The 23,281-nt window shown below is 42.1% G+C and overlaps 1 protein-coding gene across 5 annotated transcripts in view; it reads left to right on the top strand.

The window, feature by feature from the left end:
- ntng1a (netrin g1a) overlaps nucleotides 1-23,281 on the top strand; it is a 100,872-nt gene that overhangs the window by 74,475 nt on the left and 3,116 nt on the right. For 2 of the 5 annotated variants that reach the window (XM_076761528.1, XM_076761527.1), the window contains exons 5-7: nucleotides 7,457-7,483; nucleotides 14,333-14,500; nucleotides 17,162-17,296. In XM_076761528.1, the coding sequence (XP_076617643.1) occupies nucleotides 7,457-7,483; nucleotides 14,333-14,500; nucleotides 17,162-17,296 (330 nt within the window). Of the gene's footprint in view, nucleotides 1-7,456; nucleotides 7,484-11,548; nucleotides 11,594-12,644; nucleotides 12,705-14,332; nucleotides 14,501-17,161; nucleotides 17,297-23,281 lie in introns of all 5 variants that reach the window. The other 3 variants (XM_076761529.1, XM_076761530.1, XM_076761531.1) reach the window with 3 other exon arrangements.

Here is a 23,281-nt window from a genome sequence, read left to right as displayed (position 1 = left end):
AAAAAAAAAAACGTCTCTCAGCCTCACTCATTCTCGCTTTCCTCCCTCTGTGGAGACAGAAGGAGAGGGATCAGTTTGAGAATTAACCATGGCAGTTCATTCCACTGTAGGGCTGAGGATACTGGAGGAGACGGAAACTGGCGGTGGTGGAGGGCATTAACGGGTGGCCTCTCAAAAGTTGATTTCAAATACTAAAAACGTATCCTCAATGTTTTGTTAAAGGAAAAGATGTGTCATTTTTTCTACATGTCTGCATGCGGTGTGTAGTATGTTGAAAGAAGATATTAGCTTAGCTTCAAAATTAAGGTTTCAAGTAGCTGCAACCCGTTAAACTCACACACAAAAGTGCACAAACAGTCACATACAGACTGTGTACGTGGTCACTACACAGAACAGAACACAGGACATACATCTTAGCCAAGAGCAACAAATCTCTAACTTTAAATATGTAAACAACAGAAAATGCACGTGGATTTGCAAACAGGACGAGTTGTGGAAATGGTCTGATTCATTCTTCTCCAGGAACTCTGTCATGCAGCTGTTAGATTTCATGCGAGAACAGAAAAACAAACAAATGTGACTTCATTTCCTCCACCAAGATGATCTTTTTAAAGCACGCTAAATATGAAGCTACAACAAGGAGATGGTTAGCGCTGGTGAGATGTGTTGGGCTGGATCTGAAATCATCAGCAGGCTCATCCACAAACATCATGAAGAAGATGAACGAAAACTTGAAATACACAGAAACTGATACATTGCTCATGGAGAATTTTCAAATGCCTCTGTTGATTGCCAACTTTAAAGGTATTTATCCAATTAAAGACACATTCTGACTTCGTACAGAGCAAAGTAGCAAAGTTTTTTTTAATGTATGCTCAAAAGAAAAGAAAGATCACCAAAGAAAAACAAGTTGAGATTGCTGGAAAGATAGAAGCGGCTCAAGGTCACAACCCGTTTTCACATGATGACATAAGTGAAGTCACTGTATATAGGAGCAGTGTGGCCTTGCTGCAAGGTGACAGCCTTATAAATGTTCAAGTGTTGCGCTGGATGATTGATAGGTCAACAACAATAAAACATCCTCCTCACAGTCAAATGCAGCCATTCCTTTTTATGATGAGGCCACAGCTACACACAATGTGCATGACCTTTAGGTTGTTGAAGTGTTGTTGGTGTATTTGAATGCAACATGTAGTGGTGGAAAAGGGGCCTTCGTGTTTTTAAATTTTGCAAATGTATTCAGTAAAATGTTATTTTCTCCCAATTCCAAAACTTTTTATAGATTAAGTCCTCATTTGTTCTGCCTGTGGCAGGATAAAATGAATAGATTTCCTTGTCGGGGCAGGATTAAGAGACACTTGCTCAGATTTAGCTGAAGCCAGCAAAAGTTTATGGATTTCCTTTGATCAAAGCAGTAAAAGGCGTGGACATGCAGTGGATTTCTCTGTAATGATTCATCCCCTGCCTGGAGAGAAGATCCACATTAGCCCTCCGCCGAGTGACTGAAAACCCTGCATTTCAGAGTTCCGGATGAATCTGAAAAGAAGTGCTGTCCTGTCTGGAGGTGACAGCCACAACAACAACAACAAATATGATCTTATATAACTTACAAATTGCATTTTCTACTGTTTTGCTCTAATTAGTGTATGTTAATGCAGAGCTGCCAGATGCTACCACCTTATTATTAGTCCTCGAGTCCAACTGGGAGGTGCTGATCATGGAAACGTGACCAAACACACACCCATGATGCCTCACACTCATTTGCACAGACATATGTACACACACTTCGATTTTTCTGATTAATCTTCCCACTTGCTCGGAGGAAATAGGTTTCCTTACATACTTCGATGGCAAGAAACAATCCCACAGGAACCAATAATGCCAATGTAGAATACATCTTGTTGTTTTGTGAGTGAACACAAATAGCTAATACTGTATATGGGTCTCTGAGACGTGCACCTTATATTATGCCAGTGAGACATTCAGGTTTGACTGTAATTTGTAAGTGAAGCTTTATTTACATAGCATCTTACATTTAAGATATAAATGAATTAACAAATAAGGTAAAAATGCATTAATATGTAAAACAGAACCAAAAGCCAGGAGTGGAGAACTATAAAGAGCTTTTAAAAGCTGCTTAAAACAGCATAAGGTTCACAAAATCCAGAGGCTAAAAGGCGCTATCACCTCTTCTTTGTGTGGTTTCCCTAAACGTATAGCAAACCGCCCTCAAAAATGTCTTGTTTAAATATTTATTATAGTCATTAAATGGTTTAATGAGCCCTGGGTTGCACATTGCTAACTAATGCATTAATGTAATCGCATTACTTTACTAATGACGCTCTAATGAAGCACTAATGTAATCACATTACGTATGTGCCAATACGTGTTCCATTTAGCATGTCAACCAAATGAATGCTTGATGATTTTGGGGGAAAAAAGCTATTTTTTTTTTTTAAACCTCACCCTGCCTTGATTAGAGGAAGGTATTTAATTTGAGTGTCTCTCTTTAAGTCAGAACGCGCTGCTGTGCTCTGTGTTAAGTGTGTGTTTTTTCCATCCGGCTCATGGCTCTGCTGTGTGTTCAATTAGCGCCATGTGTTTATGCATCGACAGATAAACACGCTTGCTGCGCGCACGCAGCTTCACCTTCTCCCTCTCTCTCACACACAGCGCCCACTCATTTATGCTTTTATTCCTTTATCCGCAGCTATTTGAATTTCCATTTTAGCCCTGTTCTCTTTCTTTTTTTTTTGCCTCCGTAAAACTCATCGCCTGTTGTTTTGCATCCTTTCATTCTGTGGCTCCTTTTGCCCTTCTTCACGTTTTTCTTCCTCTTCTTCTTCTTCTTCTTCTTCCTCTGCCTCCGCCTGTTCTTGCTCCATCTCTTGGTTTTGTTTCATGCTTGCATCCTTTCTCTCTCTCTCTCTCTCTCTCTCTCTCTCCCCCACAACACCCCCAGCCACCCCAGAGACCGAGCTTGTTTACTCTGTCTTTTCCACATCTCGGCTCTGTGCAGCTGTGACGGTAATCTTTCTTTCAAATATTTGTTTCTTCCATCTCCAGTTTTTTTTTTTTTTTTTTTTGTAACTGCTTCCCACATTGCTGCTGCCACCACCGACGTACACCTCATCCCTTCCCTGAAATCTTAAACCATGCTTCTTCCAACTTAGCTCCTGGGCACTTTAAGACTTGCCACCTTCAATTCAGATCTACACACTGAGAGCCAGCGAGCGAGCCAGCGAGCGAGCCGGGCACTCCGGAAAGGCAAGCCGTAATTTTGCTCCTGAGGAATTCAATCAAGTCGGCATGCCGTGTGCTTGTGTTTTGGCAGCCTTTCCGCCACTAACCAGTTAGCAATGCCTGTCACCGTCAGTGGTGTAGCCAAAGAGCTCCAGATCATGATGGATTGCTATAAAATGATGGCAGCCAGGGAAAGTAATTACCAACTTTGCCTGCGGTGGAAATTCAGCAGATAAGCCCCTTTCCAGAGCAGTCCAGGTAGCGCCAAGCTAAACAGGTGAGACACATCGAAGGTCAAGGTGGAATGGATACTGACGGAAACAATGTAATGACGCCTACAGTCACACACACATAATCTTACCTCCACACCAACAACTGACTGTGCTCTTGACAGTAGAATCTAGGAACCATAAGGCAAATTTGATGTCCTCTTTTTGACACATAAGCATGGATGTAGCCAAAGATGTAAAGCCCGTAGATCCATGAGAGAACATTTTATTATTGCTCTCTGATAATCCATTAACAAGGTTTCAGTGATGGTCTTGGATGGATGACAACGTGACTGGAACTGAACCAGTGAAGGATGAACATCAAGCACTGGGACTTGTAACCACACTGCGCTGTGAAATGAGATTTAGTGTAAAGCAGTTGATGTCTCACGACTCAGGCTTGGTACTGTATTTTAATGCCCACATTTGTGTGTGTGTGTGTTCTGTCGCATGTGCTGACCCCACATGCGTACAGATCATGTTCAGTGAATCGCACACATCTCCGAGATCATGTTCACCACCCGGCGGCTCGCAACCATGATCCCTGCGCAACCCATAAAATCAATGGAGCACACTGTCAACATAAGCAGCTCCTAATGCTCATCCTCTGCGATAGGACAAAATTAGATTGCAGCCGTGCCCCGTAATGGCAGGGCCAGGCAGGTGAAGGGGAGTGGAAATGACGATGATTGTAAATTAATCGAATGACCCAACGTGGGATCCTGGACATCTGCTCAAACCCCACAGGTTGTTCATAAAGCGGCGAATAATTGCACTGACAGGCCATTGGTGTTCCAAATCCTGACCTGGAAGAAAAGGTAATTTGGCTCGAAACTAGACAAACAGACAAAGGATCATTTGTCCAATGAGGAATCACTTTGACTACTTAAACGCTTGTTTGGATAGAACGTGATGCATGTTCAAAGCACGTTATATTAACGTCATAACTGAGCAGGGAGGTGTAATGCATCATAAATAGAGAGAGCTGATTAATACTTCAGCAGGGAAATCATTTTTTTTGAAACAACTCTTTTATGTGTCATTAAACGTCACATTCATAATAACACGTTTCTTGGTGGGCTCTTTGGTGGGTTCAAAACTTGTACTGGAGGGGTGTGTGCACTTAAGTGACATCAGTATGCACACTAATGCAAGTCTCCGACAATAACAAGTGCCTGTCACCTCTCGCTCTCTTCCTCTCTGGTTTTATATTTATATCCCTCTCCATTTAATGTAGTGGGTCCCCTGCTAATCTTCCGGACAAGATGTAGATAGCTGTGTATTATCGCTCTGTCAGCTACTTTAGCAGGCCCTTTTTAGCACTGCGTTTTTTTTTTTTTTTTCCTTTACAGTTCAATTACAGAGCTAAAACACTTGCAGTGTCACAGTTTTGGGACTTTGGGAGTAACTGGAGGAACATGTTTGGCTCAGCAATGTATGCACAAATAGAGTTTGCAGTAGCACATGAGTGAGTAGAAGATAATAGTGCCAGTATCTAATAATATAATGCTGACTGGTTGCATTTTACTCGAGAAATTGCGTGTCACATATATACATATAGCATACATAATTCACTGTTTGCTAAGCCCTGCCCCTCTTACTGATGCTGACATTAGTCCAGTGAATTGGTTGAAATATAAATATAATATAAAGCTTCCTCAGCAGAAACTGCGCCTCCGAAAGTTGGTTTTATACAAAAGAAGTACGCATCAAACAGTTGGTGCAAACTGAATCTCATCTCTCCCTGGGCAGAGAGCCAATCATACTCTAGGACAATTGAATAGCACTTGGGACAGCCAATTAGATTTCAGGGGTGGCCAGTGCCACAAGTTACTTGTGCGTGATTACCACTGTAGGTAGTAAGCCAGTTAGCTGGACATGCTAACATTTGCAGCTGATGTTATGGCAGGAAAACACACTGTTTAATCAATTCACAAACCTTTTTTTTTTTGGCTTTAGAAAGGCTAAAAGAAAGGCATCATCTTCTGTAAACTCTGTAAATTCACAGTTTTGCTCTTAGGGCACACTGCTTGGGGCAACTGTTATGGTTGCTAAGTTACCAGTGGCCAATCGTTCATTACATATTTCATGGATAGATGTTTTGCGAGTAGAAAATACAGGAGACACCTTGATAAATACATTTGAATTGCAAATTTAATTCAGTTACGCTGTATAGAATCTGGTTATTGTGTAATTAGAAATAGTAATATGAGAAGTAATATTAGTATAAATAGAAATATTTGTATTTCGGTCAAATTTTCGGATTTTTATTTTAGAATTACCAATATCAAAATTTCAGCTTCAGGCTTATTCCAACTGTATTCATCCTTTACAAGGCCTTCATTGTCAAACTCAGAGCCAATACTGCCAAATCAAACTGTACTTTGTGAATAAGGTGATTGCGATTGTCCTTGTCCTTGTCCTTGTCCTTGTCCCTCCTGTCTCTTGGTTAGCATCTGCCCACCCCCCTTGAGGTTTGACATCCATTACACTCTCCCTCCATATGCCAGCATAACATCATGCACTTCACAGCTCTCAGACAGGTCACAGATTCGGCTCCTAAATACACCTTGCAGGCAGAGATCAGAGGAAGAGTGACTGAATGACAGGAGTGTGATCAAAGTCCACGTACACAAACACACGCACGCACTCAGGAAATCCTCATGTTTCCCTTCGCTACTTGGAGGTATTTCGTGACGGCTCCATTAGATGAAAGGCCCCCACCAAAAATCCTACGCAGGCGCCTCCTTGCCTCCTCGGCTTCCTCAGCCGTAGGTGCGGTGGTGAGCGGATGACGGGAGAGGTGGGAGCTGGAGAGGAAGAAAACACCGTTTTTATTTCATTTCTTCTCCTCTAGTTTGCGTGGGCTCATCTCTCCTATTGCCCAGCATGCTTCCCCTTCCCATGGTGAGAGGCTTGTTTGTTTTTGTGGGCAGACTGCCTTATTGAGGGCAGGGGGTAGAGCGAAAGGGAGGGTGGCCTCTGTTCAAATGGATGATTAGAAAAAGTGGAGCTGGCATCGGTGTCCTGAAAGCAGATTCGTCTCAACACAAATGCCGACCAAAACTACGCGACCGGTGTGTTCACGTGCCTTTGAAGAAAAGCACGTCGTCTGAGCTTCGTGCCGTCTGAATATGAGTGTTTACACATGTGGCTGCTTCAGAGTCCTAATTAATACCCAAAACAAGATGTCGGTGGTTGGTTCAGATGGTGAAATGATCAGCGCTAGAAGCCTATGAATGTCTCAATCTCCTCAGATCCACAGCCTGGCAATGTCCTGGTGTGGGAGAGATCTGGTCACCATGGGGATGAGACAGATTGTATTATCTGCTCAGTGGCTGTCTGGCACCAGGGACTACGTGATGGAGGGATGGACAGGCAGACAGCAGGATAAGACATGTCCTCCTTTGGCGTCAGAGGCAGAGAGTGCCATCTCTGATGTCCTTTGATGTGTGTGTGTGTGTGTGTGTGCGCATAATGTGTCTTTGCCAACACACGTGTTTTAGCATCTTAAAGTAGTAACTTTGGAATAGCTTAAACATTATAGTCATGTTTGCTGATATCGGGACATGGTTTTCAGGTGTGTAGCCTTTGCTGTGGGAGAGGACAGCAATGACCTTTTCTGGCATGACCAACAACAGGGACATCAAAGCAGATATAATGGAGGAAGCCAGAAGAAACCGAAGGACCGTGAAGCTAAACAGGCAGCAGACAACACTTTCAGATCATGGTGAAGGCTCGCTGCTGCTCGACATTCTGTGTGTCATTTCAAGTGTTTGCGGCTCATCAAGACGAGTCGCGAGAATTGGGGTGCAAACTCAATCAGCTGTGAGGGAGGATGGCAGGATGTACCTCTAGTCTCAAAGAGAAATGTTGCAGTTGTGGCCTTGAAGTCAATGTTATGCGCTCATTTAAATTGTTCTTTTTCTCTTTCTCTCTTGCAGGTATTCCTAATAACATTGGTCCAGTTAGTAAGTAAACAGTTACAAAGGAACTATATGAATGCTTGATGCTTTGCTTTGCCTATTGTGCCACCCTTCACCACACAACCGCAAACTTGGTGCCAAGTGTTCATTTCTGATTCCAATCTTCCTACGAAGGATCACTCAACAACTGTTAACTATCCCTTTTTGGGGGGGAGGGGGCAGATAAGAAATAGCTGAGGGATATATTGTCATGATGTTGGCATATTAATTTACTTTATCCAGACTCAACCAGATAACACTTGCCTGGCTCTGCATGCAATATATCATTTGTTTCTCGCTCTCTCTCTCTCTCTCTCTCTCTCTCTCTCTCTCTCTCTCCCTCTCTCTCTCTCTCCCATGCATTATAAATAAATGGCATCTAGACTTTATTAAAGTGCCAAGACCTCTCTGGCAGTATAAAGTCACAGGAGGTCATTTTAATATAAGCCGCATGCACCTCAGCTGGTATTATCTTCGTCAACCAGTAGCCCCCGAGGAGGGGGAGGAAGAAGAGAGGTGCCATGTCTCAAGTTACCGCTGCCTGGAAGGCTGTGTGATTCAGGAACCATGACTGTATTGAACAAGTCAAAGTGCATTCACAGCCTGGCTCAATTCTCCTTAATCTTTTTTCTCATTGCCCTGTTCTTAGTGAGTATCCTCTGCTCCCGGGGCAGGGGATTGATTAGCAAATTGCTCCCCTCCTCATCTGATCCTGGACCCACATAAGCTGGCCGAGGGTTAAAGAGACATACAAGTTTTAGATAAATTGGCCCCACTGATCAACTTACCTAGAACCTCAGTATTGTTGGCTCTGGTGCTCAAAGCTAACACTTTATCCAAAGAAAGACAACTGACCTTTATTAGTAAGACGCTGTTCTTGGCTTTCATGAAACTGCCTTTAGGATTGGATTTCAATATAAAAAATATAAATTATAAAGTCTGTATTGTTTTATTTTCTGTAAATTTTAGCATTCCCCTATATGCAGCATTGCCAGATCCATATAATGTAATAATAATGTATGTCTCAGAAATACATTTAGTTGCTTTCTTGTGAAGAGTTAGATGGTCAGATTGATCACTGATACCCCTCTCATATCTGTGTAAAATATAAAGCTTAAGCCAGGACTGAGTTAGCTTAGCTTAGCATACTTACAGCAGGAGGAAATAGCTACACCGGCTCTGTCCAAACAGCTCATGAACACCTTGAAAGCTCACTAATGAACATGATCATTTTTAATCAATATAAAAGGGTATAAAGGGGTAAAAACAGACCGACTGGGTGTTTCTTTAAGTCTTTATGCTAAGCTAAGCTAACTGTCCCCTGGTTTCAGCTTCATATTCATGAGAGTGGTATCAATCTGCTCATCGAACACTCAGCAAAAAAGCAACGTTTCCAAAAAAACAACAACAACAATTTTTCAGTGCTTATTTTGAATATAATACTAATTACTTTCACATAATATGTACCTAATGTCCAAGTGTTACCCAGCCAAGTTATGTGCACCAAGGGACACGCTGATGACACATGCACACTTGTTTTCATCGTTTAAGGGCTAAAATGCTGGGCAAGTTTCCCAAAACGTGCTGTGTGGGACACAGGGTGAAATCAGATTAGTCCCAGGTGGTTTTTAATCAGGCTTTAGAGCGGTGGCTTATGCAGGAAGTGAACACTGGTTGTAAAGTCTGACGCTATGTCATGAGTCAGAAATGGACATGTGGCCAAGAAGACCAAACAACCCCCTCCCTCTGTCCTCCCTATCTTCCACTGCTTGCCTCACTCACTGCCTCCTCACACCTTAGAAATTACACCTCCACTCCATGCATGGCCTGACGAGAGCTTAGAGTGTGTGTGCATGCTCCTCATGCATGCTGTATATACATGCATACATACTCACATCAGTCCTCTCTGTCCCATCCTAATGCCAGGCCAGACCATGTCTAAAGGCCGTCCTCAAATCCTTTACGGGGAGAGTGTGCATGCTGATAAGTGTGCGTGTGGTTGTGTGTGTGTGTGAGTGTTTGGGGGGCTGGGTGATGTAGAAAGGACACTCTGACAAACCAAAGTCTTCACTTCTCATCCAGATTGGCCTGCAGGGATTTAGAGCTCTCATGAATGGCTGTCTTGTCACTGCAGCGCTCCCACAGAACCCGGCATAACAGTGAGAACTTAACACGCAGAAGAGGACGAGGCTGTTTTCAGTGCAAACACAAACCAATTTTATGTCTGAGTTATTAATAAAGTAAGAATAGGATGGACAAAAAAAGGGTTAGGATGTCCTTGAGGTTTCTAGAAGGAAAGCTATTGTGGGGGAAAAAAAAAGAGAAAGCGCTTCACTTTTCATGTTGTTGTTTGAAGGTAATTGAATTCCTTATTGACTTTTCTCAATTCTATTTCAAGTTTATTAAGCCAGGCAGAATTGCCTAATGCGGACCATTAAAATGAAATTAATATTTTAAAAAACAATTCTGGCTCTGCAAGATTGCATTTCATTATGGGTATGGCATTGATTAAAATCCGTCACCACTCATTTAGCTCGCCTTACCTGAATATTCCCCAGAACAAAATAATTAATGGAACCCAGACGTGTGTTACATCCAATCAATTGCCACCACAGAATAATTAAAAATGAGCTTACTTTACCAATTAGACATTATAGATTTGGACAGTGCGGTTTGCTCATGTGTGTTTTATGTTTTCTCAAATAATACATGATTTATGCTGTCGCCGCAGATTAATTATTCGTGTCCTCGCAAGTCAGTTGTGTTTTTTTAGCATCACCTCTGAACGCTTAACAGAGCAACAAAGGATATGAACTCAGATTTAAAAAAAAAAAAAAAAGGCACTTGACAATTTAGAAGATATAAGACCGGAGCTTGAGTGGTGATGTGGTGTGCCCTCTTTGTTCAGCTCTTTATTTGTTAATCTGTCATTTTCAAAGAGCCTCTCAAGTGACTTAAACCCACTGGAGATGTCGCAGTCATCACCGACTCCAGAATCCCCGAGCAGGATCAATTGTGAAAGATTTTTGGGGGAGAAAAAAAAACAAAAGGAAAGGATGAGACAGGAGATACTGCATGATAGTCTTTTGTTCAAGCTGTTTTGAAATCAATGACTGGTAATGTTAGGGGTGATTGTCACTGTGTAGACATGCCAAGCTCAAAGCTAATGTATTATTTAATTCCAATGCTGTTAAAAAAAACAAACAACAACAAAAAAAACCCCGTCTGAACAATTATTCCATCTGAAAAATGCTGTTTCTAAAATGAGTCAGGCCTTATGAACAGCCGTCAGATTCTAATAGGCTTCTCCCCAGGACGCCACTGGACATTAATTATCCAAGATCGCATGATTCATGGAGTCAATAGCGAAAGGACAGAAAGATCAAGTGAAGAGATGAAGGGGCACGATGAGGAAAGTTATCCATATTCCTCCCTTTGCTTGAGTCTTCTCCATTTCCAACCGCAAAGTATTTCCCTGACACGGAAATACCGACTTGTATGTAATTATGAGGTTATGCTACCCACAGCAGTTCGTCATTCCCAACAAGTCCCAACACCTGCCATTATTTATTCATTGTTATTGTTCCACCAGAAATACACTGTAATTAGATATTGATTACATAGTCGATGTGATGAATTAAACAAAATGCCCCCTAACTTCTTAATTTGCTATACATAGTTTACACTCGCTTGCATAAGTCATGACTTAAATACTAACTTTAAGAGGGTTTTATCTTTTTTTCTTCAGTTTTCCACTCATCATTGTCATTGCCATGAACATACAAAGACACGGCAAGCCCATGGAAGTCACACGAATTACATACAACGTCTCTCCAAGGCCCTCAGTGGGTCTTTGGATGCATTCTCTTTGCTCGTCCATGTCAGCCCTGCCCCATTGTATTTGCTGTTTCCTGATTTACAGATTTGAGTCATGCTGGACATGTTTGTGTCTCCAGTTGTGTGTGTCCACTACCACGTAGTCCCCCCTACCCACCCCACCTCTAGACTATCTGTAAAGTGCATCACACAAGTGCACATGAATAACTGCTGGTTTCTCTCAATTGCACGCAGTTCGGCAGAATGTCTCATCCCTAGGTGTCGCTAACCGAAAAGAAGGTAGGCATCTAAGAATATGCAACAACTCTGTTTTCTTCACAAATTCATTTAACGCGGGGTGTTTATATAGCGAGCAACAAAATGACTCTTTGGAAGCGAAGAGTATTTGTGGGTAGTATCTTCCCTTTTCCCAATCCTGGTTGTTTTCATGGTAAAGGGTTTTGGCTCCCTCAGTGGAGGCTGCTGTATTTATGGGGCACTCATGTTGCAACACGCTGCAGTGCCGTGCATTATCCTCTCAAACACCCAATGTGTGCGCTGTACATTTATACATAGACACTCGATTTTAATTAGGTGTGCAGCTTCCAGGGATTTTGAGTCCCATCTTAGCGCATCAGGAAGAAAAGCGGGAGAGGTTTCACGGTGGTTTTTATGCAGATGGATGTTAGGCTCATCTCAGCTTAATCCATCATGCAGATGTGATGTGCAGCCACCTCGCAAACAACTAGCACACAACCACACAGCTCTGTGTTTCCATGACTGCAGCCAAGCGCACATAGTGTATGTGTCAGGGTCTTATGTCACCCAGTACAATGGCAGTGGCTGGGCCTATTATTTCTTTTTCCCACTGTTTGTTTTATGACCGGAAAGGAATCGAGGGATTGATGTGTTCACTGCTAGCCAGCTTCCTTACCCACGCTCCTGTGCACAAATTTATAAGGTGAAAATTGTTGGCTGGCCTCCACTGAGGTGGAGAGTAGTTTGTCAGGGTATAGTTTCTGTCTGGGGAAACATACACAGAGGCTTTTGAATTATACAAAGCGCTTGTTAATGAAATGAAGCATAAAAGAGGGACCATAATATTAGGATTGTTCACCATCTAAGGCATTTGTAACAGATGCTGCTACATGCAGCCAACTTCACTTGGCAACGTCACTCCTTATTTCCCAATGCCATCATTCATCATTATTGCGTATGTTTCTTTTTTTACTGTTACATTTATTATTACGCATGATGCTCAGTATTCTTAATTCTCTGACATTACATGTTTATGGTTTAATTGAAATATCATGTTTTGTTTTTTGTTTGTTTCTTCTTTTAATTTGTCTAGTAGCTCCTCAAGTTGCATTGTCCACTGCCCCTTCTGTCCACGTTGCAAACAGCAAGCGAGGTAGGAGCTCTGGAGTTCATACATTGCCCCCCTCCCCCCCCAAATGACACCTAAGACTGTATGAACTGATGTTTCTGTTTAACTGTAAGCCCCCTGACCCTTGCAGCACAAACCCGGTGCGAGAGCACTCTGTATCCATATCTCCAGTTCAGCACTGGACTGATGGCTTTCACTGTACAGGACACATTGAAGATTCATCTGTCTATGGGATTGTTTCTAAACACCATAAAAGTCCCTTGGAATCATATCTTTTTCAGTGCAAATAAAGTGGGTGCTTGAGACTACAACTATTTTTGGGCAACGTGTTTCCAAGACTCGAGACTTTTTATTCCCCCTGCGTGCATGATTTATGACCTTAGCCTATTTCTGAAAAGGAGAGATTATTTGTCTTCTGAGAGTATGTCTGTGAGACTGAGGCATCTAATGTAGAAGATCTTAACTTACATCCGAACAAGACTTTCTGCTTTAGGTAAAATGCAGAGTGGATTAGACTTGCTGCTCCTTCATTTCCAAGCCATGTCAGGTTGTTAGTGGCCGGACAGAGAGACCTGACCTCAATACAGATCCTTAATAACCACAATCCCTTGGACGAAAGCCCCATGGCCCCCCCCCTCACCATTCTGGATCCGTAAGTGGGCTTTCTGTCCAAGCGGCTGCCAGTGAGGCTTAAGGGTCACATCTGTCTACGCTGTGACACATGGTGTCAGTGGTCACTCAGCGTGGCAGACTGATCCTCACTCGGAGAGAGCTGAGCTGGAGCTGCACCCCTCCCATCCTGCACCCCTTAGGCCAGCGCTGCCAGTGAGTATCATAGACTGCAGCATGAGTTTTTCAGTCCAGCCACAGCTCCATATATCTAATTTAGCATGACATAGCACTGCATAGCAGGCAATGACACACTCTCACCCAGCTGCAACTCACCGTACGCTCACTTGCCTTTTTAACTGTGTAAGTTGGGTTGTAATAAGCCTTTAAAAACAACTATCCAGCTCCTTTCAAAATATTTGTGGGACGAGTTAAGAGTTTCTCTCATTTAGAATTCATCATGTATGTCATTACAGAGGGTTGTGGTACGAAGCGCCATTAAAAGTGTCATCCAGTTACCTCCAACCAGACCACGACATGCAAGAGATCAATTAGCTAACAAACCAAACCTCCCCAGCACCATTCCCTGAGTTGAAAGATCCATTTCATTCATGGTGTGACCTGCCTTACGCTGTGTGGTGTTTCCGATGTGACCGTGTCTCTGTGCCATCATGTTGGAGCCTTCCTCGCCTCATGTTGTGGTGTGCTTGAAGTGATGTGACCTCTTCCAGTCCGACTAACGCCGTGCTTTTTTTTATGTGATGTCTTTTTCTAACTCTGGCTGTGTCCATGCCAGACTAATCACGACTTAACCTCCCTCCTCATCACATCCCCAACATCTCCTTCTCCTCCCTCACAACGCAGTCTCCATTTTTTTTTTTACCTCGCATGCCATGGCGCCTCGCTCAAGTTCTTGCTAACCCCACCGCCGCAGCACTCGCAGTGACAGCAACAGTTCCAACACTCCCTACCGCGTCTCTCTCTTTCTTTCTCTTTCTTTTCCTCTCTTTCTCTTCCCTTGACACTCCCTCTCTCTTTGCAAGACTGCGAATGCTTCAGCCACTCCAAACGATGCAGCTACATCGAGCTGCTAAACACGGTCATTTGCGTGAGCTGTAAGCACAACACTAGAGGCCAGCACTGCCAGCTCTGCAAGCTGGGCTACTACCGCAATGCCTCGGCAGAACTGGACGATGAAAATGTGTGCATAGGTTAGTCCCCCACCGGGCCCTGCTTTCACACAAACACTGTCCTCGCCTCACCTCCTGTCTTTGACTCGTCACCAGAGCAATTGTCACCTGTCACCCCCCCTTCCGCTTCCTCATTCATACACCCTCCTGCCTCCATGTCTTTCAGTGGGCTCCACACCTTCCTCTTTTGCTTCTTCTGCTTTCGCACAATGGTGTCACTTAGCCTCCTCATCAGAATTAGTGTTTTATGGAGGCCTATAGTCATTCAGCTTACGGTAGACACACCAACTTAATGCTTAAGTGACTTTCAGTCGTTCCTTTTAGGTATGGTTTGAATATCTGCGGACTGACTCGCGGCTGACACGGTATTATGGCTAGTTTCGGTTAGTCGCTTTACTGTTATAGGTTTGCTAGGTTAAAGTTGGTTTAATTGCTGCATTATTGATGTAGTATGTTACAGGTGGTTTGTAGCTGCCAGCTTGTGTTTATTGATGTAGTACCGTTGGTTTCTAGCACCTAGCTTGTATCTAGGGAGTCAAGAGTCTAGAGTCAAGCATTGATTCCAAGCTAAAATAATCTGATTTACCGGTAGATAAAGTAGAATATAACATATGCACAAACTAATGGAAACACCTAAAATATGATAAAATAAATATCTTAGTCCTATAATTAATTAGAAGTGTGTATCCCCGTCTTACGGTAAGAAAGCTTGGATTTTTTGCCAAATTTTTTTGGGACATTCTGTCTCCATTTTCTACTTAACTTTTCTTGCCATATTAAAGAAATAGTTTCACATTTTGGGAATTACGCTCATTTGGTTGGAGGAGAAGATTAGAAAAAGCACTCTTGAGGTCTGTATCTCAAACCTTCCAGCAACTAAAGCCATCAACCTTTTAGCCTGAGTTAGCACAAAGACAGGAAACAAGGAGGGAACAGCTAGGTTGGATCCACCTATCAGCACCTCTAAAGCTCACTTATTAATATGCCATATTGCTTGAGGATTATTGAGGTTACCAGGCAACCATGACCTCAAGCTTTTCATACCTTTGGACAGAGCCAGGCTAACTTTTCCCGCTGTTGCTAAGCTAATTGTCTCCTGGCTCCAGCTACATATTTGACATACAGACACAAGAGTGGTGTCAGTCTTCTCATCAAACTCTTATTTCCCAAAATGTTAAACCATTCTGTGAAATTACTGTATCGTTTTCAAGTCAACCAAATATTATTTTAATATGTAGCAAGTACTAAAAGTGTGCTTCTTTAAAAACAGTTGAATATGTATAATTAGTGATGAAACTGTTGGACTGCATAGAGGTATTCAATTTAATATGGCCTGTAAAAACAGCATCGCTTTGTCGTCAAATTTAAAATGCCATTTTTACCTGGTGTTTCTATTATTTTGTCCATGACCTTTATGGAGGCATTCATACCCTGCATCATCTGTTTTTTTTATGTGTAAAAATGTGTGAAAAAATGCATTTCACATAGTTCCTTAGGCAATAGTTTGGTTCCCTGTTGCATTCTTTAGCTACCATGTGGAGTGTGAGTTCACAGCACTCAGTGCCAGGTGCATTTGTGAGTCCTGAGGGGGGAGTCTGACAAACAACAAGAGTTCTGAGAGAAATGTCGCAGTGGTGTCACACCGCCAGTCAGAGGTGCCATGCAAGTGCATATGTCATATACATGAAATGGCCTCAGGAGTAGCAGCTGAAAACCATCACAAGGCATTAAGAGTCACTGAGGTGTTACCTCATGCCAAACTCGCCGTCACCCTGCCTCTCTTTTACTGACACTCCCCCCCCCCACATTTGTCACTTGCCGTCACCTCTCTCCTCTTGGCTGACCTGCTGATGTCACTTGGGTGCAGCCACGTGCAGCCAGCGGAGCCACAGAAGGTGCAATGTGATGGTCAGGGACTGTCAAAATAGGTGTAACTTTGACTGCAGAGTGCTCCAGTCGCCGTGTGGAGAGCTGGAAGCGACTTGACAGGTTATTTTTTCAATAGAGAAGGGGTTTTTTTTTTCTGTCTGGCTAATGACCGTGCCCTTCTTGTTAATGATACAGAGGCATTTGAAGAGAGTGAGAATTAAAGAACATATTACAACAATGCCCATTTCAATGTACTCTCTGTGTTCTCATTCCTCTAAAACATCCACATTCACTCCTTGTCCGTGTTTCATGCCATCATCCGTTTGATACCTGCTCATCGCATTTTCCGTCTCCTCTTTCCATCTTATTCTCTCTCTACCTGAATGAATGAATGAATCAGATATCAGAAAAGCATGTGCAGATTAGCCCACTTGGTTCATCTGAAATCAAAGCTACTGATAATGCTTTGCATATTTGCTCATTGCACGTTGTTTACCTATATAACAGTAAAATAAATGTTACAGTAATTACAAATATTCTGTAATGAATACAAAGTGTTCATGCATCTAGAATCAACTTCATTCTTTTCTCATTCTGTCTCCATTACAGTTGAAATGGTAGCATTTTTTTCTGTATGAGTCTTTAAATCTATTCACATTTTTTAACCAGTTAAAAATAATCAAGCGGCTTGTTGTAATAGCCGAGCTTATAATTGAACTCGAGGAATGTGGTCCGCGCTGTGAAAATCCTAGACGTGTGCAAAGCACCACCCTGTTTCCAGCCTGTGTGTGTATGTGTGTCTTGTTTTTCCAGAGTGTAATTGTAATCCCTTTGGCTCAGTCAGTGATCGCTGTAATGGCACAGGATTTTGTATATGTAAGGAGGGCACTACAGGGCCTAAGTGTCAGGAGTGTCTACCCGGCTATTTGTGGGACGATGGCTGCAAATGTAAGTAGAACCACAAACCCTCACGCAGCTCCAGGCTGTTCTCCCCCTCAGCTCTGTCTCTCTCTGCTATCTCTCTCTGGTTTCTCTTCTCTCTGTGTGATTCCTGAGCTTTGGCTGGAAGAATGTGCTGCACATGCGCAGAACAGCTCAGCTGCCTTGACAACTACAGACCTGCACCGTAACATGAGCTAACCCAATGTACTTTGCCATTTGATTCACTAACGGAACCTGTGTTACACGCTTGCTGCGGCTGCGTTAATAATGTAATATCAGCAGGTGCCCTATATGGCTCCAATAGAGAAAAAGCAATGGCATGGCAGGACGTATGCTGCTCAGTAACTCAGTTATCCAGCCATGTCACACACCAACAAAACAACAGCTGAGTCAATATTGACTGCTTGACAGGCTGCCTGTGATCTGTTTGAGCAGCCATCACCCCATTGCCAGTCCACAGCAGGACAATGTCATCCAACACTAACATTTTTCAGAAGAGAATGCAGGTCATTTTCAGTTCCAGCCCATTTATTACTGTCTACTGTTTATATCCCCCCCCCCCCCCCCCGGTCATTTTGCAATGCATGCCCCGTGTAATCATTTTTTTTCAAATGTCACCAATTTTTCATTGTTCTTTCAAGTCAAACTTCAGTGACAAACCTACAGAAGGTAGCCAAGATAAAGTGCACGCCTCATGATGAAGGATTTCAGCTGTTTGACAGTCAAAGAAAGAACTCTAACTTTGAGACAGAAAAGCACCATTGTAAACATATTTTTTGACTAATGCATGTATAGTTTGGGATGGCACAGATTTGGCCTCTTTGGAGCTCTCTGGCTTGCCTTGTGCGCGTAACTTATCGTCAGACCAGCTGCAAATTGATGTTTGACCAACCATGATCCATCTTTGTATCACTGTTTGTAACTGCAATTAAGTGCGGTGACATCTGTTTGCCTACCTCCTGCAGCTCAACATTAATCTCTGTCCTGGTTAAATAAGGCACCTCAACATTGTAAAGTGACATGATTTTCAGGGATTCATTTCAAGAGGAGGCCTCTATTTCCTCCTGTGGATGTAAGGTGATAGCCAGTGAAAGCAGCGTGTAGTATTATGTAGAATGTCAGGGAAAGAAGAAAAATTGTGCCTGCTTCTTATGACATATTCATCCAATCACAGAGCTTGAAATATTTCCTTGTCCAATCAGAAGTCTGTGAATGTGACCAGTCATATAGAAACTATCATCTCAGGCATAACGCAGTGAACGTACTGCTGAAACTTTGAGTGAGGTTACATGATGGCTTCATCTATTAAAGTATAAGCAGGAATACTATAAAGAAGAGGAACCACTTGGCCTCTGGCAGAAAGAAATGTAATACCTTCAGTACATTGATTTGAACCTGCAGAATTTTATTTTATTTTATTTTTTTTTTGGTAATACTGACAGAGAAAGGAAAGGCTACTATAATTTAGTTAGAAGATTTCTCTATGCTAAAATCGAACTGTACTGGAATAAATTAGGCAGCTATTTGCAAAATTGATTGCTGGAGCCAGGTTGGTTTTGTGGTATATTTCTGAAGAAAAACTGGAAAAAAATGGAAAAAATATCCTTCCTCCCTTATACAGACCCTTCTGAAAATAACTCAACCGTGAACGAGTGGGAAGCCACGTGAATATGAAAGTGAATATGTTCAAATGTTCAGATATGCCATAGATGTGCTATCTTAACTGAAGACATGTTTCGAATGCCCAATACCACATTATATATAAATGATATATGATCACTATAATCTATCACTATAGATCGAAATTGGTAAATGAAAGATTGTGATGTCAGTCCCTAAAAATAACAGAACAAAGGCTTTTTTTTTTTCAAGAGCTGCTCTTTGCCATTGGTGTTCAACAGTACAAGCAGATATCCATCATCAAAGAGGCCAGTTTTCTGCTCTGACAGCAGTCACAAAGACCACAATGTACTGCAGCGACCGTGCTTTGTCTGTGGGGCTGTTGTAGAAGCGCACAAAGGATGTTTGACACGAAAGGGCTCAATCAAAGAGGAACTGGAAACACTTTGTATGAACATCTAGAATTCAGACTTGATGAAATGGAGCTTCTGAAAATCTCTTTGCATGATCCTGGAACATAAGATGCAGTATATGCATCTTGACACCAGCTTATTATTATTAATTATTTGGCATTTATTGGTCTGCAATATGCAAATAAAAGTGCTGTAAAGTCAGGTGTGTTGTGATTTGAATTGAGCATAAAATGAATAATCTTTTTATTAAAGTAGATCCTGACACAGAAGTTCATCAGAATGCACCGTGTGTGACTCTTATAGTCAGTGTGTGTAGTGTGAATGCACACTGCCAGCGTGCAAAAGGAAGGGGTGATAGGTTGGTATGGCTCACGTCCCATGGCATCTTATAATGAATGCACATTCGAACAAACTGAGGCATTACTCAGTGAAATACTGCAAATGCTGAGATGTAATTAGATGATAACAAGGAACATAATAAAAAAAAATCAAGTGGAAAAAAAAGTCAAACAGATGGGAAGTCACATACAATGAGACAGAACTCAGACTGGATCAGTAGTTTTATTTGTCAGATTAGCTATGAAGCAGTGATTAGAAAATCAAACATTATTGTGTGAACTCATTTTTATGTCCTCAAAACTTAGCCGGCAACTGCAACACTTGTTTCACCACATTTCCCAGAATACCTTTCAGGGACAACCAAAGTAAGGTGTGCTGTACATTTAGAGGGAGAGTGACAGCAATAGCAATGTCAGAGAGAGAAGGAAGAAGACGGATGTGGTGGTGTTATATTTGCTCCTGGTGAAGAGGGCACAGGGTTTTACACTCTGCTATACTGACAACCTGCAAAGATAAAGCCCTGACTCCACTGCATTCTGCTCTGCTGAGGCTACGGGGGGAAATAAGCGTTTCTGCCTCTACTATGGATTTCTCTATGTACGGTTGCTGATGTTTTAGCAGCTGAAAACTCGGGCAATAAGTTAGAAAGCCAGTTTTCCATGGGAATTAGAACTCTAACAAATGGGTCCAAAGAGGGAAATATGCATCGCTGTTTTAAGGTGAATTATTCTCACGCTGACAGCGCAAAATGTTTTCCACAAAGAGTTTAAAATGGGAAACACCTGAAATAACGCCTGCTGAAGGAGCTACAAATGCTGAGTTATTCCACTACTGACATAGTCAACTTTTAAGCCTTGACCTTCCTTTGCTTCCCCTGCTGCTGCAGTATTTATGTGCATGGACAAGACTCTATCTGCATGCAGACTGAAGAACGCAATTAAAACTTAAATCTCTCCTCAAACACATCACAGTCCCAGACAGGCACACCTAGTTCATCGGTCCCCTCTCTAAATATTATCACTCATATCAAAAGCAAACGCGACAAATCTTGTCATTTACTGCCTGTGCTGGCTCTGTTTACATGTGGAGAAATGGTTAATGTGAGAGACTGAAGAGAGATAAAGGTGCGGAGCTCTCAGAATAATTCATCCTAATTTTCAGGTTTTCAACATGGTTCTTCAAATATCTTTTGAACATTCGTCTTCATTCTAATTACGTATAGGTTGTTTGCGCATGATATCACGTCACTCTTTTGGTGTGGCGCTAACTGCAGATGGAGGGCCAGAAGTGCTTTTTGTGTATAGAAAGCACTATAACACACACTCTGTGTACTTTTCTCTCATAATTTCATCTAAACTAGCTCCAGTAAGAACCTTCCTCCGTTGCGTCCATGTCAGTTTTCACTTCCAGCCCTCTGTTCGAATTTAATGTCACATGACTGCAAACAACCTATTGATAAATCAGTGGTGCTGTCCGTGGTGCTGAAGTAGCAGACGGATCTATATTTCTGCCTTTTTCTCTCAGTCCCCTCTGTCAGTTTCTTCTTGGATCTATACATTTCCCTGAACTTTATACTATAAATACACAGTTCTAAACTACTGTAGCTGATATATTCTATAGAGCCCTGTCACTTTCATGACCAAAGTGACAAGTAGCCATATGTAGTCACGGAAGAGCGAGAGGCTCATATAGACACACTGCTGCCTGTACTATTCCTGTAATATTACTATAACATTTCTTTGATCATTCAGTAGCATCTGCGCTGCTGAAAATGCACCCGAGACCAAACCATCTCTGTAACAACATATTAAGGGGAGACATGACTACAGATCTAGTTTTTACCATTGGGTTAGGTCTGGGTTTGAGCCGTCCTCCCTGTTAAAAATGAACAAATCTCTGACTGCCCTCAGGTTTTGCTTTCCCCTTCAGTGTTACAGTACTTTTAATCTCATTGACTCTGCTATAAATCTTTAACAAACTTCTTATTGATGTTCTTTTTAAAAATCAATATCTCTGTTTCATTTTGGCCATTAGCATTGCTTAATTGGCAGACAGAGAAGCATTTTGCCTGCAGGGTTTGACCATTACCTGAGTTTTTCTTTGAAGTCAACCGAACTTGCGATGCAGCATTGAGCATCTTGCAGAATTCATTTTTTAAAGCAGTGGGTCACCTTAAAATGAAAATTCACTCTCGGTATCTAGATGTAAACATAATAGGCTAACAGAGGCTGCTTTCACTCACTGGAAACTGCTGAGAGAGAGTTGTAAATGACAACATTTTCATTTCTGAATGACCCTTGCCTTTAAAAATATCTCTCAGTTAAAGATGAGCCATTTTGCCCAGTTCGCATGTTCCTGTATTTGGCCTTAGCCTACTTTCTGGAAGACAGTGAACCAGTTAAATTGAGGCTAAATGCAACCTGAGGAGAACATCCATGCTGCTTAAGATAGCTTTTAGCAGTCAGCCATCCCACATAGCTATTGTTAGACATCATTTATTTCTAAAGCAACTCTGAATTCATATTCACTGACATTACGCGCTTGTTTGACGCTGGTGTAATACTGTTTGCTGGCTACCGGCTCAAGCTATAAATAGATTAATTTAGCTAGTTAAGGCTGCTGCTAAAAGTACGCTAGTTGGACACAGCAGTCATATTGTTTGTTGGCTCAGCTCAAGCTAACTATAATGATTTGATTTGGAGATGAATGTAATGCACTCACTGTGAGGTTACTTATTCCTATTATCACTAAACAATAAGGACCAGTGTCATTAGTGGAAGCTACTCAATCTATTCTAGACTTTAATGAATAGAGTTGGATTGTCTTCCAAGCAGGAAATTACATCCTGAGTATGCTGAAACTCAAATAGTACAAATGTGCAAACGACATGCTGTTGTCACAAAGCTCTTTTCGTGTCACATCTCCTTTATCTTTAGGGGCAGGAAAAGGTTGCACATTTCATAGCTGCCATCACTTTGCATCTCTCGCATAAGCATAGATTTCAGGTCCCTCATGCTCTAGCTTGTTGCACGTGGTTGACCTTGAGCTGGTTTTACTTTGGGTGCGCACACATAATGATATGCCTTGCATGGCATTTCAGGTATTTTTATGATACATTTAGAGAAAACAGAATATGAGCCTTTTTGAATAGAAATACATGACATGTTAGCATTTTATCATGAAGGCAAGGTGGGATAAGAAGGACGAGACAAAAGGTCATTGTCTAATTAAAGGAGTCTCTCCTGTGTGCTGATCATATCAAGGCCTCTTGCTGAAAAACATGATTAATACACATGACTGCTCTTCCTTGTCATCTGGGTGACAAGTTTCGCTGCCTCGACACGAGGAGAAAACCGAAGGCTTTCTGAAGAAAGAGACAGTTTTCCAGCAGTGGCTGTAGTTTTATATATTGACTCATTACTTTAGTTTCTGCTGAGTGGCTGAATTGATCATGAAATTGATATGTCAGATGGAGGAAAAAAAAAAAGAAAAAAGACAAAGCTAGAGTTCAGATGTCTTGTTTGGATCTAGTTGTGCATGGTAATTGGTGAGCTGTGGCCCGCAGCAAAAACTTACTGAGCCAAACAGCAGCTCCCTCTTCCCCAACAAAACAGACGTG

Source organism: Chaetodon auriga, chromosome 21 (assembly GCF_051107435.1).
Source record: "Chaetodon auriga isolate fChaAug3 chromosome 21, fChaAug3.hap1, whole genome shotgun sequence".
Classification (NCBI taxonomy): domain Eukaryota; kingdom Metazoa; phylum Chordata; class Actinopteri; order Chaetodontiformes; family Chaetodontidae; genus Chaetodon; species Chaetodon auriga.
Note: the sequence above shows the minus strand (reverse complement) of the source record. Positions and strands in the feature narration are given on the sequence as shown.